This window comes from Mobula birostris, chromosome 12 (genome assembly GCF_030028105.1).
Source record: "Mobula birostris isolate sMobBir1 chromosome 12, sMobBir1.hap1, whole genome shotgun sequence".
NCBI lineage: Eukaryota > Metazoa > Chordata > Chondrichthyes > Myliobatiformes > Myliobatidae > Mobula > Mobula birostris.
In genome coordinates, this window is record NC_092381.1 from 109,020,937 (window position 1) to 109,035,889 (window position 14,953).

The window sequence follows — 14,953 nt, forward strand, 5'->3', positions numbered from 1 at the left end:
TGTAGCTGCATAATATGTTGGGTCCAGGTTAGATCCTCAGAGATATTGACACCCAGGAACTTGAAATTGCTCACTCTTTCCACTTCTGATCCTTCTGAGCACTGGAGAGTGTTCCCTCATCTTACCCTTCTGAAGTCCACAATCAGTTCTTTAGCCTTACTGACTTTGAGTGCAAGGTTGTTGTTGGGACACCACTCAACTAGCTGATATATCTTGTTTCTGTACGCCCATGCCCAGAATCCAAATGAGATTCTTTTCTAGATGTGTCAGCGTGTCTTTCAACTTGAGGCTGATACATTAGGGACTTTTAGTTCAAGTTTATTGTCATTAAACCATTGACATGTATTGTTCCATTGGGGCCAAGGTGCAGAACAGCACGTAAAAGTCACACAGTTATGATCTAGCACATAGTCACTGCAGCAGCCAGTTCTAACCAACCGGAGATGCTGTTGACCCCCCATAGATTTCTTATACTTGTCAGACGTGCCCTCGACTCCAGTAATGATTGTTCTAAAAGTCGGAGATATGTATTCGATCCTTTATTAGCAATTAGTAAACGTACAATCTTGAAGCTATCAAACTTAAGTGTACCCATGTGTTATGTTACGTGCAATTGAGTGGCCAACAAAAGATACAACATCCATCAGTCCCCAGCTGCAAACTGCACAAAGCCAAGCACGAATACGTAACTTATTCCCTTCGCTATGACCACGTCCCACTCGTGACTATTTACAATAATAAACGCACATCACAGAATGCAATACAAAGAGAGAACAGATACTTGGCTCCGACAGTCACAAAATAATATTTGCACAAGTCCCCTGAGTAGTATGGCCTGGAGACTGACTGGTTGACATACATTGTGAGGTGCATGTTTATGTATGTTACTGGCACTGTAACAAAGTCACTGGAGAGACACTGAAGCTAATGGATATACAAGTGTTTTATTCAACAAAAACGGCAACAGGCATCATATTGAGACACTCTTGGAAGAAAAGGCCTCCTGACCCAATATTATATGACATTTTTATGTGCTCTAGATTAAAGCTAACAGCAGGACAATTCCAGAGTCACAATGTATCTACAATGCTTCCTTTGAATTACATATAGTTTCACATTCCAGACACCCAGTATGAATGTTAATCAGCATTGTCTGGTGTGCAATTAACTCTGTTTGGTGTTTTGGAGATGGTATGGGAGTACACTGATCTGGATGTTCGGTATTTCTGGGGTAGTATCGGGGTACACTGTGATCTAGGTGTATGGTGTTATGGTGTTTCCAGGAATGTATTGGGGTACACTGTGATCTGGGTGTTTGGTGTTTCTGGGATGGTATCGGGGTACACTGTGAACTAGGTGTTTGGTATCTTGGAGATGGTACTGGAATACACTGTGATCAGGGTGCTGTATGTTTGTCAAAGAAAATGAACTGAGAAGATGAGCTGAGGCTGTGGGCCTACTATGGCTTCGTGTCTTATGGACAATCAGCATTCGTTCTGAAGGCTGTTTGCTCGCTTTTATTGATTGCATGATTTGTGTGTTTTTTCTCTCTCTGCACATTGGATCTTGTTTTTTTTTTGAGTGGGTTCTTTTGGGTTTCCTTGTTTTGTGGCTGCCTGTAAGCAGACAAATCTCAAGTCTGTATTATATATAAATACTTCCATAATAATACTTTGAATGAGATTCATAAAGGACAATTTTTCAATAAAAGGCACAGTTCTCAAGAAAGATCTGATTGTGAGGAAGGTTCAGTAAAGTACAATTTACTCCACTAACCAGCCAGGCTTAAAGGCCTAAGCAATAGATGTCATAGAAACATCCAGCTCAGAAACAGGTCCTTCAGCCCATCTAGTCTAGTCTATAGGGAGATGTAGGGCAGCTTAGAACTTTGTTCATTGGAGTGAAGAATTACCCCCCTCATGTTTCCCTTAAACATTTCACATTTCATCTTAACACATGACCTTTATTTCTAGTTTCACCTAACCTCTGTGTGGCGGTGGGGGGGGGGGGGGGGAACCTTCCATTTACCTGTTGAAACGCATCATAATTTTGTGTACTTCTGTCAAATTTCTACTCATTCTCCTATGTTCTAATGGTAGTTTACAGAGTTCAAAGTAAGTTTCATTCTACAAACCGTTTGTAAATGTTCATGTACATCACTATATCCAACCCTGGGATTCATTTTCCTGCAGGCATACTCAACAAATCTATAGAATAGTAACTATAACAGGATGAATGAAAGATCTAGCAGAGTGCAGAAGACAACAAATTGTGCGAATGCAAATATAAATAAATAGCAATAAATAATGAGACATGAGATAATGAGATAAAGAGGCCTTAAAGTGAGCTCATTGGTTGTGAGAATATCTCAATGATGGGGCAAGTGAGTGTAGTTATCACCTTTTATTCAAGAGCCTGACGTTTGAGGGGTAGTAACTGTTCTTGATCCTGATGGTGTGAATCCTGAGGCTCCTGTACCTTCTACCCGATGGCAGCAGTGAGAAGAGAGCATGGCCTGGGTGTTGGGGATCTCTGACGATGGATGCTGCTTTCCTACGACAGGGTTTCATGTAGATGTGCTCAGTGGTTGGGAGGGCTTTACCCGTGATGTAGTGATGGCACAAATGACGCATTTCGCTGGAGGTTTCAATATGCTGTGCACGTGACAAAGAAAGCTAATTTTGGTTTAAACTGTGGTGTGGTGTTCCCTTCTCAGGGCAGGCACTCCGGTGCCAAGGACCATAGCAGGGTGGACATGACCCTTTCCATGACCGGACGGGAGAGAGCGGAGTATATGCGCTGGAAGAAGGAACGAGAACAGATTGACCAGGAGAGGTTGGCTCGGCATCGCAACGCTACGGGGCAGTGGAGACGCGAGTGGGACGCTGAGAAGACAGAATCTATGTATGTTTGTTTTTGCTTTGTGGTGGGGTGGTGAGTACCCGTGCTTTCGAGGGTCCAGAGGAGATTCATGAGAATGATCCCATCACTCTGGGCCTGGCAGTGGAGTTTAGAAGAATGAGGAGGGAGTCTGATAGAAACCTACCAAATATTGAAAGGTGTAGATAGAGTGGATATGGAATGGATGATTCCAGTAGTGGGAGAGTGTAGGACCAGAGAACACAGCCTCAGGATAAAGGGAACAGAGATGAAGAGGAACTTTTAGACAGAGGGTGATGAATCTGTGAAATTTGTTACCACACCTGTGGAGGCCAAGTCATTGGGAGTTTCTGAGGTGGCGATCAATAGGATTGGTTAAGGGGAGAATGGGATTGAGTGGGGGAAACAATCAGGAACGATTGAATGGTGGATCAGACTCAATGGGACAAATGCCATAATTCTGCTTCTATCTGTTACGCTCCTATGATCCTGAATAGGTTCGGCTAATCCCCTCTGTTCCTGGAGAAGCGAGGGGAGGACATTGGGTGCAGAAATCAAGCTACTGGGTGAGGCAGAGCAGGTTAGAAATAGGAGTTCCGGGGGTGAAATCAGAATCAAAATCATCAAAATCAGGTTTAATATCACTGGTGTGTATATATATATATATATATATATATATATATTGTTGAGTGTGTGCCTTCAGGCTCCTGTACCTCCTCCCTGATGGTAGCAATGAGAAGACGGCATGACCTGGGTGATGGGGGGTCCTTAATGATAGACGCCGCCTTTTTGAGGCATCGCTCCTTGAAAGTGTCTTGGATACTTCGGAGGAGAAAATTTTCCTTGTGACACAAAGCTGCTAAGCAGCTGAGTCTGAGGTGCGAGTGGGTGCCAATATGTATTAATTTTTTGGTGTCAAACCAGCATGAATTTTCACACCATCTTAATCCCTCAGACATTTTATTCACACCTTCCAGGAGCAACAGCTGTTGTACTCTGCCGTGCTCTCCAGTTCTCGGCTGTCGCATTGCAAACGTTTTTATTTTGCCTGTCCCCAAATATTAAAATAAAATAAAATTTGGAATAGTTTATTTTCCCCAGTTTCTAGCTCCTCGGCTTTATACCAGTTAGGATTCTAACACCGGTTGTCAAGACCCAGGTACACACTAAGCAGGAGGGGGAGTGGGGATGCGTTGTGTTAGACCGTAAGACAAAGGGGCAGAATTAGGCCATTCGGCCCATTGAGTCTGTTCTGCCATTCCATCATGGCTGATTTGTTATTCCTCCCAACCCCATTCTCCTTGTAACTTTTGACACCCTGACTAATCAAGATAAGGTGGCGGGGTGGAGCTAAGTGAGCAAGGTGATTAAACTATTAGTTTAGCCTCTATATTGTTTTCTGCCAGTGAGTGTGAAAACCAGTGGTTTCCAACAGCAAAAAAAATCCCAGTCCTCCCTCCCTCCCTCCCTCCCACCCACCCGTGCACGTACACAGTCCTCTAGCCCAAGAACAGGCTGTCTCCTTGGCCTCCTGCTGCAGTGGATTCCCAAATGTTAGGTCTTCAGCTTCGGCTGGGGATGGAGCTCAGGTTTTTAAAGACCCAATGATAATGAAGAAGTGGATGTTCATTGCAAAGTCAGGGTGGTGCGCAAGTTGGAAGGGCTTTGTACTGCTCCCGCAGCCCCGATGAGAGGTGCCTGGTGTTGGTATCCTCTTCAGCCGCAGTGTGCTGAAGTCTCAGTGTCAGGATGGTGGATATGGTGTGAGCAAGCCATGGTTAATATCCTGCCCTCCTGTTATTTGCCAGCAAACTTTCTCCTCTCCAACTGATTCAGCCAAAAATCAACAGTGCAGTTTATTGCTGTTTGACCGTTTCTCCTTCAGCACCAGTGAGCGGTCTGGTTAATTACTTGGCTGTTATAAGGGGCTGTCATTATGCTTAACATAGAGCATAGAACGGTACAGCCAGCCCACAACATTTTGCAAACCTAGCTAAAAAGTAAATCAAAGCACCCAAACACTAATCCCTCCTACATACACCATGTCCATATCCCTCCATCCTCCTTATATCCATGTTCCAAACGTCTCTTAAAAGCCTCTAATGTATTTGTCTCTACCACTATACCAGGCAGGGCATTCCAGGCATTCCACTCTCTGAGTAAAACACTTACCCCTCACATCCCCTTTGAACCTCCCCCCTCTCTCCTTCAATGCATGCCCTCTGGTATTAGACATTTCAACCCTGGGAAACAGATATACTCTGTCTACTCTGTCTATGCTTCTCATAATCTTATAAACCTCTATCGGATCTCCCCTTAGTCTCTGGTGCTCCAGAGAAAACAACCCAAGTTTATCCAGCCTCTCATGATGGCACATGCTCTCTAAACCAGGCAGCATCCTGGTGAACCTCTCCTGCACCCTCTCCAAAGCCTCAACATCCTTCCTATAGTGGGGCAACCAGGACTGTATGCAATACTGCAGATGTGGCCAAACCAAAGTCAACATTAGTTTTGGAGCAGTGCTGAGTAGACATTAAAGTTTGTGCATGAAGTTCATGTTCCCTGTAATCTCTGTCTGCTGACCGTAATGCTATTTACCTGAATCCCATTTGCCTGCAGTAAGCCCATACACCTCAACTCATTTCCTATCCTAAAGCCTTTTAAACATTGAATTTGCCTCTACCACCTCCTCAGGCAGCTCGTTTCAGACATTCATCACCCTCTGTGTGGGGGTGAAAAAAAACTTTAAATTTCTCCCCTCTCACCTTCAAAGTAAATTTATTATCAAAGTCCGTATGTCTCACCATATGCTACCTTGAGATTCATTTTCTTGCAGGCATTCATACTAGGACAAAAAGTACAATAGGATCAGTGTAAAGCTACACACAAAGATTGACAAACAACCAATGACAAAAGACAAAAGATTCAAAGTATGTTTATTATTAAAGTATGTGCTCAATATAGAATCCTGAAATTTGTCTTCCCCACAGACAGCCACGAAACAACGAAACATCATGGCATACATTCAAAGGAAAACATCAAACCTCCCCCCTGCACAAAAAAAATTGTACATACAGCTACCCAAAAAAAGCCAGAAACACAGAATATAAAACACAAAATTAAAAAGAGTCCAGCCATATTCAGTTCAGCTCAGTGTTCCTTATCTACAGTCCGCCCCTGACTCAGAATCGCCCAAAATAGCAACAAAAAAAGGAGCAATCAGGAACTCATCGTAACGTGAACTAAAGTAACAATAAATAAAAGTGAAATTATAAACAAATAAATAATACTGAGACCATAAGTTGTAGAGTTCTTGAAAGTGAGTCCATAGGTTATTGAATCAGATTAGTGGTGAGTGAAGCTATCCACACTGGTTCAGGAGCCTGATGGTTGTGGGGTAATAACTGTTCCTGAACCTGGTGGTGTGGGACCTGAGGCTTATTGTGGTGAGTGAAGTTATCCACACTGGTTCAGGAGCCTGATGGCTGTGGGGTAAGAACTGTTCCTGAACCTGGTGGTGTGGGACCTGAGGCTCATTGTGGTGAATGAAGTTATCCACACTGGTTCAGGAGCCTGATGGTTGTAGGGTAATAACTCTTGTACCTCCAGTCCAATGGTGGTAGTGAGAAGAGAGCACGAACTGGAAGGTGGGGGTCCTTGATGATAGATGCTGCTTTCTGGTGGCAGTGCTGCAGGTAGATGTGTGCTCAGTGGTGGGTAGGGCTTTGCCTGTGATGGACTGCGAGCAGGGAGCGGGGAAAGAAATTTGCCTCTAGTCACTTAGAGCCAAACTTATGTAAGAAGAAACCCCTACTAACTGTGATTGGGGGTGGGGTGGCTCTAACCAGTAGCCGTAGTTATCTATTTATTATTTACTTAGTTATCTGGATAGGTGGATGTTTTTTCATGGATAGACAGGCGTTCGGAAAGACAGGTGTTTGATGGATAGGCAGATGATTGAGCAGAATTGACGCTTTGAGTCATGCCACCCAGCAATCCCACAATTTAACCCTAGCCTAATCATGGGATGATTTACAATGACCAATTAACCTACCAACTGGTAGATGTCTGGACTGTGGAAAGAAACTGGAGCACCCAGAGGAAGCCCACGTGACTACGGGGAGAACGTACCAACTGCTTGTAGGCAGTGGCGAGAATTGAACTCGGGTCGCCTGTACTGTAAAATGTTGTGCTGACCATCACGCTAACGTGTCGCCTCATTAACTTCGGCAACTGAAGATGAATTCTTCCCTTAATGAGAGTTTAGTCTAATTTTTTTTTGTTTTTTCATATCTCCAGGTTCAAGGTTCAAGGTTCACATCCTGTTGAAAAAAGCAGTACTAGAGGTGAGTACTGAAATGAATTTACAAACTAATTTGGTGGATTTATAGCAGTTGATGTGTGCATAAATTTTAGTAAGATCTCCCATGGTAGGTTTATTCAGAATATCAGGAGAAATGGGATCCAGGAAAAATTGGCTATGTGGATTGACTTGCCCACAAAAGACAGTGGGTGGCAGGGTGGAGCTATGTCTCTCCCAAAGAGGTGTAATGTGCTCTTTCCCTCTGCTAGCCTGTAAGTCACTCTCCAGCAAGGTGCAGCACCTGCTTAGCCCAGCCCTCCAGTCAGGGTCACGTGAAGCTGTGGAGCAGAACAAGGCAGTGGCAAATCACTTCTGCAGAAGCATTTGCTGAGAACAATCACAGTCGAGACCATTATACGACACGGCACACGATGAACGAATGAACAGAAGGCAGAGAGTGTTAGTAGATGGAGTGTATTCTGTCTGGAAGTCTTTAACTAGTGATGTTCTACAGGGATTTGTCCTGGGACCCCTGCTCTTTCTTTGCTTTTATAAATGGCTTGGATGAGGAAGTGGAAGAATGGGTTACTAAGTTTACAGATGACGGGAAGGTTGGTGGTGTTTTGGATGGTGTAGAACGTTGTCATAGATTACAGTGGGACATTGATAGGATGCAGAGCTGGGCTGAGAAGTGGCAGATGGAGTTCAATCCAGAGAAGTGTGAAGTGATACGCTTGGGCAGGTCAAATTTGAAGGCAGAATGCAAGTTTAATGGATGGTCAGAGGGATATTTCGGGTTCACGTCCATAGATCCCTCAACGTTGCCATGCAAGTTGAGGTGGTTAAGAAGGAGGTTGGTCTTCATATTTGGGAGATTGAGTTCAAGAGCCATGAAATAATATTGCAGTTTTGTAAAACTGGTTAGACCACTCTTGTGTTCAGTTCTGGCTATCTCACTATAGGAAGGATGTGGAAGCATTAGAGAGGGTGAAGAGGAGATTTGCCAGGATGCTGCCTGGTTTGGAGAGCGTGTCTTCGGGTAGGTTGAGCAAACTAGGGCTTTTGTCTCTACAGCGATGGAGGATGAGAGGTAACTTGATAGAGGTGTACAAGATGCTAAGAAGCATAGATCGAGTGGACAGCCAGAGACTTTTTCCCAGGGTGGAGATGGCTAATATGAGGGATCATTTTAAGGTGTTGGGAGGAAAACTTGGGGATAATGTCGGTAGTAGGTATTTTACAGAGAGTGATGGGCTCATGAAACACGATGCCAAGAGTATTGGTAGAGGCAGATCATTAAGGATGTATTAAAAAAAACCCTTACACGATTGAAAGTTTGGGGGTGTCAGGCTGGAGGAGAGGGACAGGCTGAAGTGACCTACAAAGGGGTGTAAGTTTAAGGTGATTGGGGGAAAATCTACCGGGGTGTCAGAAGTATTTGTTTAAACACAGAGGCAGATACATGAGGGACATTTAAGAGAATCTTGGATCAGCACATGGGTAATAGAAAAATGGGGGGGGGGCAATGTGGGAGGGAAGGGTCAGATTGATTTTAGAGTGGGCCAAAGGGTCAGCACAACATTGTGGGCCAAAGGGCTGTACACTGCTGAACTCTTGTATGTTCTAAGTAGAGACGTCTGATATTTGCGGCAAAATGTAGTTTGATGGTGGGGTGGGGGGGTGGGTTACAAGTACATGGATCCAGAAATGCTTGATTCATACCAGTTTTCCTAAGCCACGTAGATTGGGATTGTTAATAATTGTTGTCTGTAACTTCTGAATGATAAAACTAAACAGAAGATCATTATCACATTACCATTTTAGGATCTGTGGTTTGAAGGTTATTAATTCTGTGCAGCAAATCTCTCCCAAAGAATATCTCGCTCTTAAATTCGCCATGGGATTTGAATGGCATTTCTTTTATACCTCATCTGCGCTGGATTCTGTTGAAGACCTTGCCTCTTCCGTAATCTGCTATAGATCCATCCCATCCGGCCCTTGGGACCTTAGTGTTCTTAAATCCAGCACCACCATCTCCTTATGTCAGCTCCCCGATCTCACTTTCCTCCATGTCCTTCTCATTGGTGACACCAATGTAAGGTGCTCATTCATTATATCTTCCCTCTGGGTCCACGCATAAATCCCCACCTTTGTCCTTGAGTGACCCTACCCTCTCGTTTTAAATGTATGTGTAAAATTCCTCTTATTTCTCTTTAATCCTACTCAACACAAACAGCACAGTGTCGTAGCAGGGTTCGACCTGGGTTCAGTTCACGCTGCTGTCTGTAAGGAGTTTGAATGTTCTCACCGTGTCCGCACGTGTTTCCTCTGAGTGCTGCGGTTTCCTCCCACATTCCAAAGGTGTCTGGATCTGTAGGTTAATTGTTCACAAGGGTGTAATTTGGCGGACCAGGCTGGTTGGGCAGGAAGGGCCTGTTACTGATCTATACCTTTAAATTAAATATAAAATTAATAAAATTTCTTGGCCGCCTTGATTTGCTGTTGAAGTTCTTTCCTGTTTCCTTTATATTCCTCAAAGACCCTGTCTGATCTCGGCTTCCTACACTTTCTCTCTAACTAAATTTGTCAAATCTCTCATTATCATCCTTGCCATCCTGTTGGAACAGGGAACAGTACAACACAGGAACGGGCCCTTATGCCCACACAGTTGCTGAACCAATTAAATAAAGTCATCAAATGGCCAACTAAACCAATCCCTTCTGCCTTCCATTTTTCTCATATTCATGGTTGGCCAATCTAAGTGCTTCTAATGTTTATGTCTCTACCACCGCCCCAGGCAGTGCATTCAGGTACCCACCACTCAGTGTGTTTGTATTTTTAAAAAAATGTGCCTCGCCTCTCCTTTGAAATTGCCTCCTCTTACCTTAAACCAGAGGTTCGCAAACTTTTTTATGTCATGAACCTCTATCTTTAACCGGTGTAGAGGGGGGTCAGTTGACCCCATGTTGGGAACCTCTGCCTCCTGGCATTAGATATTTTGACTCTTGCAAAAAAAAATGTCTAATGTATCTATGCTTCTCATAATTTTATAAACCTCTATCAGATTTACCCTCAGTCTCTGCCGCTCCAGAGAAAACAACCCAAGTTTATCCAGCCTCTCATGATAGCACAAGCCCTCAAATCCGGGCAGTATCCTGGTAAACTTCCTCAGCACCTTCTCCAAAGCCTCAAAGTTCTTATAGTGGGGCGACCAGAACAATGTGCAATACTCCAGATGCAGCCTAACCAGAGTTTTAAAAAGCTGCAATGTAACTTCCTGACTTTTGAACTCAATGTCTTTCCTAATGAAAACAAGCATGCTATAAGCCTTCTGAGCCACCCTATCAACTTGTGTAGCCACAGTTTTTTCTCATGCTTCCCTACAGGCACAGGTTGATCCAGAATTCTGACCAGCCAGCTGTTAATCCCCATGTCAGGTCTGAACTTGCCCAACAACAGCAGCTCCCGGTCTACTCTTCCCAGCTCCTGCCTAATACTTTTGGAATTCCCATCTGTCCCCCACTGCCACATTTCCTCTCTCCCCCCCGCCCTCCCCCAGACCGCTGCCATTATCAAATGAATTGTGACTCTCCCAGAGACACTTTTCCAATGAATTGGGAAGGTCACAAAGGTGTGAAAGACCTTAAAATGTCAGCTGGAACTGAGAAATATACCCAGTGGGTACTTTATCACCTGCCTCCTGTACCTGATAAAGTGGCCACTGAGTGCATGCTCACGGTCTTCTGCTGCTGTAGCCCATCCACTTCAAGGTTCAACATGTTTTCCCTTGGGGAAATGCTCTTCTGCACACTACTGTTGTAATGCATGGCTATTTGAGTTACTGTCACCTTCCTGTCAGCTTGAACCAGTCTGACCATTCTTCTCTGACCTCTCTCATCAACAAGGCATTTTCGCCCTCAAAACTGTTGTTCACTGGATGCTTTTTTGTTCTTCACACCATTCTCTGTGAACACTAGATCAGGGGCTCCCATTCTTTTTTTTATGTCTTGGACCCCTATCATTAACCGAAGGGTTCTTGGACCACGGGTTGGGAACCCCCGCTCTGGAACCCCTGTTGTGCATGAAAATCCCAGGAAATCTGGGATTTGTGCAGTCTTTGAGATACTCAAGCCACCCCATCTGGCACCGGCAATCATTGTACAGTCAAAGTCACTGAGATCATATTTCTTCCCCATAATGAAGTTTGGTCTGAAAAACAAATGAACCTCTTGACCGTGCCTGCATGCTTTTATGCATTGATTTGCTGCCACATGATTGTCCGATTAAATATTTGCATTAACGAGCAGGTGTACAAGTGTACCAAGTAAAGCGGCCACTGAGTGTAAGATGAAAAGCTGTTTCATGATGTGTCGTTAAAGCTAAGCTCCAAGCTGAGTGATATTCAGCCTGAAAAGTTAATTATTCTTCAAAGAAAGTTATTTCACATTTGTGACTGTCCGTGTTTAGTCAGAAGTTTACCCTCACTCTCTCTCCTACACTAAGTAATCAAAATTAAGGAGGACTAGACAACGGGGTGACCCGTTGGGGCACCCTTTGAGAAGTGCAGTCTGATGTGACCAGAATGAACATTAAATTTTCCTGAATGCTATTGGTATCACTTTGCTTTGGAAATTGAAGAAGAAAACCTCAGTTTATTAAAGAAGAACGACGCGTAGCAAGGCAAATATAGCTCCTCGTTTAACAAAGGACACTTTTGATGGCATCATTTCTGGTTGATCTGCCAGCCTTGTGCCTCTCGTCATTCTGGAGACATGCAGTCTTTTCATCCGCCATTTCTTCATCTCTTCTGCTGTTTATTCTTTGTCTCTGATCTTGCAGATGTGCATTTCTCTGCTCCTTTGTCTCTTCCTCTCTCCTCCTCCTGTGCCTGTTTTTGTCATTCTGGAGACATGCAGCCCTTTCATCCCCTGTCTCTTTATCTCTTCTATTTGTTGTTTGTCTCTGATCCTGGAGACTTGCATTTCTCAGCTCCTTTGTCTCTTCATCTCTCCTTCTATGCCAGTTGTTGTCATTTTGGAGGCGTGCATACCTCTCCTCCTCTGTCTCTTTTTCTCTCATCTTTTTTTGTCCTGACTCTTCGATCCTGGAGTCATGCAGCCCTGGCCTCATCCGATTCTTGTTCTCTCCCTCTCCTTGCCGCTTCCTGACAACATTTGGCATCATCTCTTGACTATAAAGTTGCCCTTCTCTTCTCACACAGCATAATTAGGCTGACCATATTTTTTTTTTACCCTAATGCTGGATAGAAGGTACAAGCAGTAACACCAAAGCCTCCAGGATACTGATTATTCTTGATGATGTGGTTGGCGCTCTCCTAAGTGAACATGATATACTCACCTCTGTCCTTTGCAGCAAAGGGTTTGATGGATGTCTCGAACTATACGTCATTACAATAAGATTTAATTATCTCTTATTGATGGGTCTCAGTTTGATCTGTCCCAATCCTGCACATGCTGATGGTGATTAGCAGAATGTGACCGCTCGAAATAGAGCTGCCCTGCCCTTTTGCTGCTGTTGGTGTTGCTGCTGTGAGCATTGTGAGTCATTTCTGAGGTTGGCCATGTGCATGGGTCATGGTGTCGCGTCGCGGTTTCCATCATGGCTGACTTCGGCTCTCGGGTGAAAGCGGGGCTGTTGATTTTGACGAGTGAGCAACTTTATAAAAATATATAACCCTGAACTTTGCCTGCATACTGTAAGTTAGCGCATTTTAAGTCGATTTAGCCAAAAATAGTGCCGCTGTAATGCACTGTCTGCGCTAATTGGAGGTCACAAACAGACAAACAGAGCATAAGAGTTTTAGTAGTATATAGATTTAAAGATTATCTTCTTTCTGTGTTGGATCTCTGTTTAATTTCTGATCCCTGGTGTTCTTCCAGGAGTCAAGACTGACGAGCAATCCTAATTCCAATATTTCAGTTTATTTAGAGTACAAACAAACATACAAATACGAAGCAAACTAAATAAAGAGCTGAGAAACAATGTTAAGAGGGGAATAATGCTAAGGGGTTTAGGACAAAGAAATAAATGATGGCACTTCTGAAAAATCCATCACTTTTATAGATAAGATGAAGGAACTTCCTTAGATAAACTAGTTAATAGGCTACATAATTAAAACAATTACATCACAAGTGTTGCCATATTTCCGGTGCCAACATAGCATGCCCACAACTTATTAACCCTAACCCATCTGTCTTTGGAATGTGGGAGGATACCCACAGTCACAGAGAGAATGTACAGAGACCGTAGCAGCGGGAATTGAACCCTCATCAGAGGTTGCTGGCATGGTAAAGCGTTACACTACCCGCTATGCTACTATTTTTGCTGTGTGGAGTTGCTCTCCAGTCTAGGCAATTTACTTGCAAGTGTTTCGTCACCATACAAGGAGACGTTGACAGTGTGTTGTTGGTTGTGATGTAGATAGCACGCTGATGTTGTTGTCTTGCATCGGAACAAAAGGAGACTGAGGAAAGTGAGCTTCCCTCTCCCATCTTAACTGCATCTCATTGGAGCACCATTGAGAGCGTCTCCATCTGGTACGGGAGCAGCATAAAAGGACTGGGTGAACAGCCAAGGGGATCATAGGGCTCTCCCTGCCATCTATCGAGGACATTTATCAGGAGCACTGCATATCCTTAGTATTATCAAGGATCCCACCCATCCATCCAGTATCTTCTTTGACTTTCTACCATCAGGCAGGAGACTCCGATGCATAAAGACAAGAACGGTCAGGAGGGGAAACAGCTTCTTTGTTTAGGCTGTTAGGCTTCTGATCTCCCTGCCACATCGCATTCGAAGTGTCTCTGGTTAATCTGTTCCGTACCCTACGATATTGTTTCATTTATGCCCTTTATGTGTATTTATACGTAATCGATCCGTAGATTTGATCCTTACTTTCCTAAGTTACTGTGTGTTATGCGTACTACTGTGCTATACACCCTGGTCTAGAGGAACATCGTTTCGTTTGATGGTATGCATGTATATAGTTAAATGACAATAGACTCGACTTCTCTTGATGTTTGCAAGTAGATTGCTAAGATCATAGAACAACTTAACCCAACCATCAAACCCCCACCCCCCGAACTACACATCTTCCGAATTACTTACTACTGTTTCTTTTACTTCGGTATCCACGGAGTCACAGTTCAGAAAACAAACCATTCTATTTACATCACACACAGGGTGTGACAGGTAAACACCCACACGGTGGAGCGCTGAGCAGGTGTCAGAGGAATCACCTTTCAGATGAGACATGGAACAGATCTCCCCTTTTTCACATCAAAGATCACGCCAGTTCCCTTGTGACCTGGGACTAATATTTATCCTTCAGCTCATTATGTGAGAGCTTGGTCTGCACATCTTTCCCAACTAACAGGAATGACCACATTTAGACCATAAGACAAAGGAGCAGAAGTTGGCCATTCAGCCTATCGAGTCTGCTCCGCCATTTTACCATGAGCTGATCCATGCTCCCATTTCATTGGTTAAAACGCACTTAGAGCAAGAATGAAACATCGCATATGTCTTTTATGGGACAAGTAACTTGCTGCTAATTAGAAAGTAGATCGTTGACTCCAGAACAAAGAAACAGTACAGACCCTTCGGCCCATGATACTGTACTGACCTCTTAACCCACTCCAAGATCAATCTCACCCTTCACTCCCACATAGCCCTCCATTTTTTCATTCATGTGCCTATTTGCCTACTTACTGCCTGTCACGCCACTGTGGTGTTTAGGGCAGCAATGAA

General features: G+C 43.9%; 1 protein-coding gene across 4 annotated transcripts in view; it reads left to right on the forward strand.

The window, feature by feature from the left end:
• Positions 1 to 14,953, forward strand: part of ccdc9 (coiled-coil domain containing 9) — a 96,863-nt gene that overhangs the window by 38,850 nt on the left and 43,060 nt on the right. For all 4 annotated transcript variants that reach the window (XM_072274447.1, XM_072274451.1, XM_072274450.1 and 1 more), the window contains exons 8-9: positions 2,717 to 2,904; positions 7,180 to 7,226. In XM_072274447.1, the coding sequence (XP_072130548.1) occupies positions 2,717 to 2,904; positions 7,180 to 7,226 (235 nt within the window). The remainder of the gene's footprint in view (positions 1 to 2,716; positions 2,905 to 7,179; positions 7,227 to 14,953) is intronic.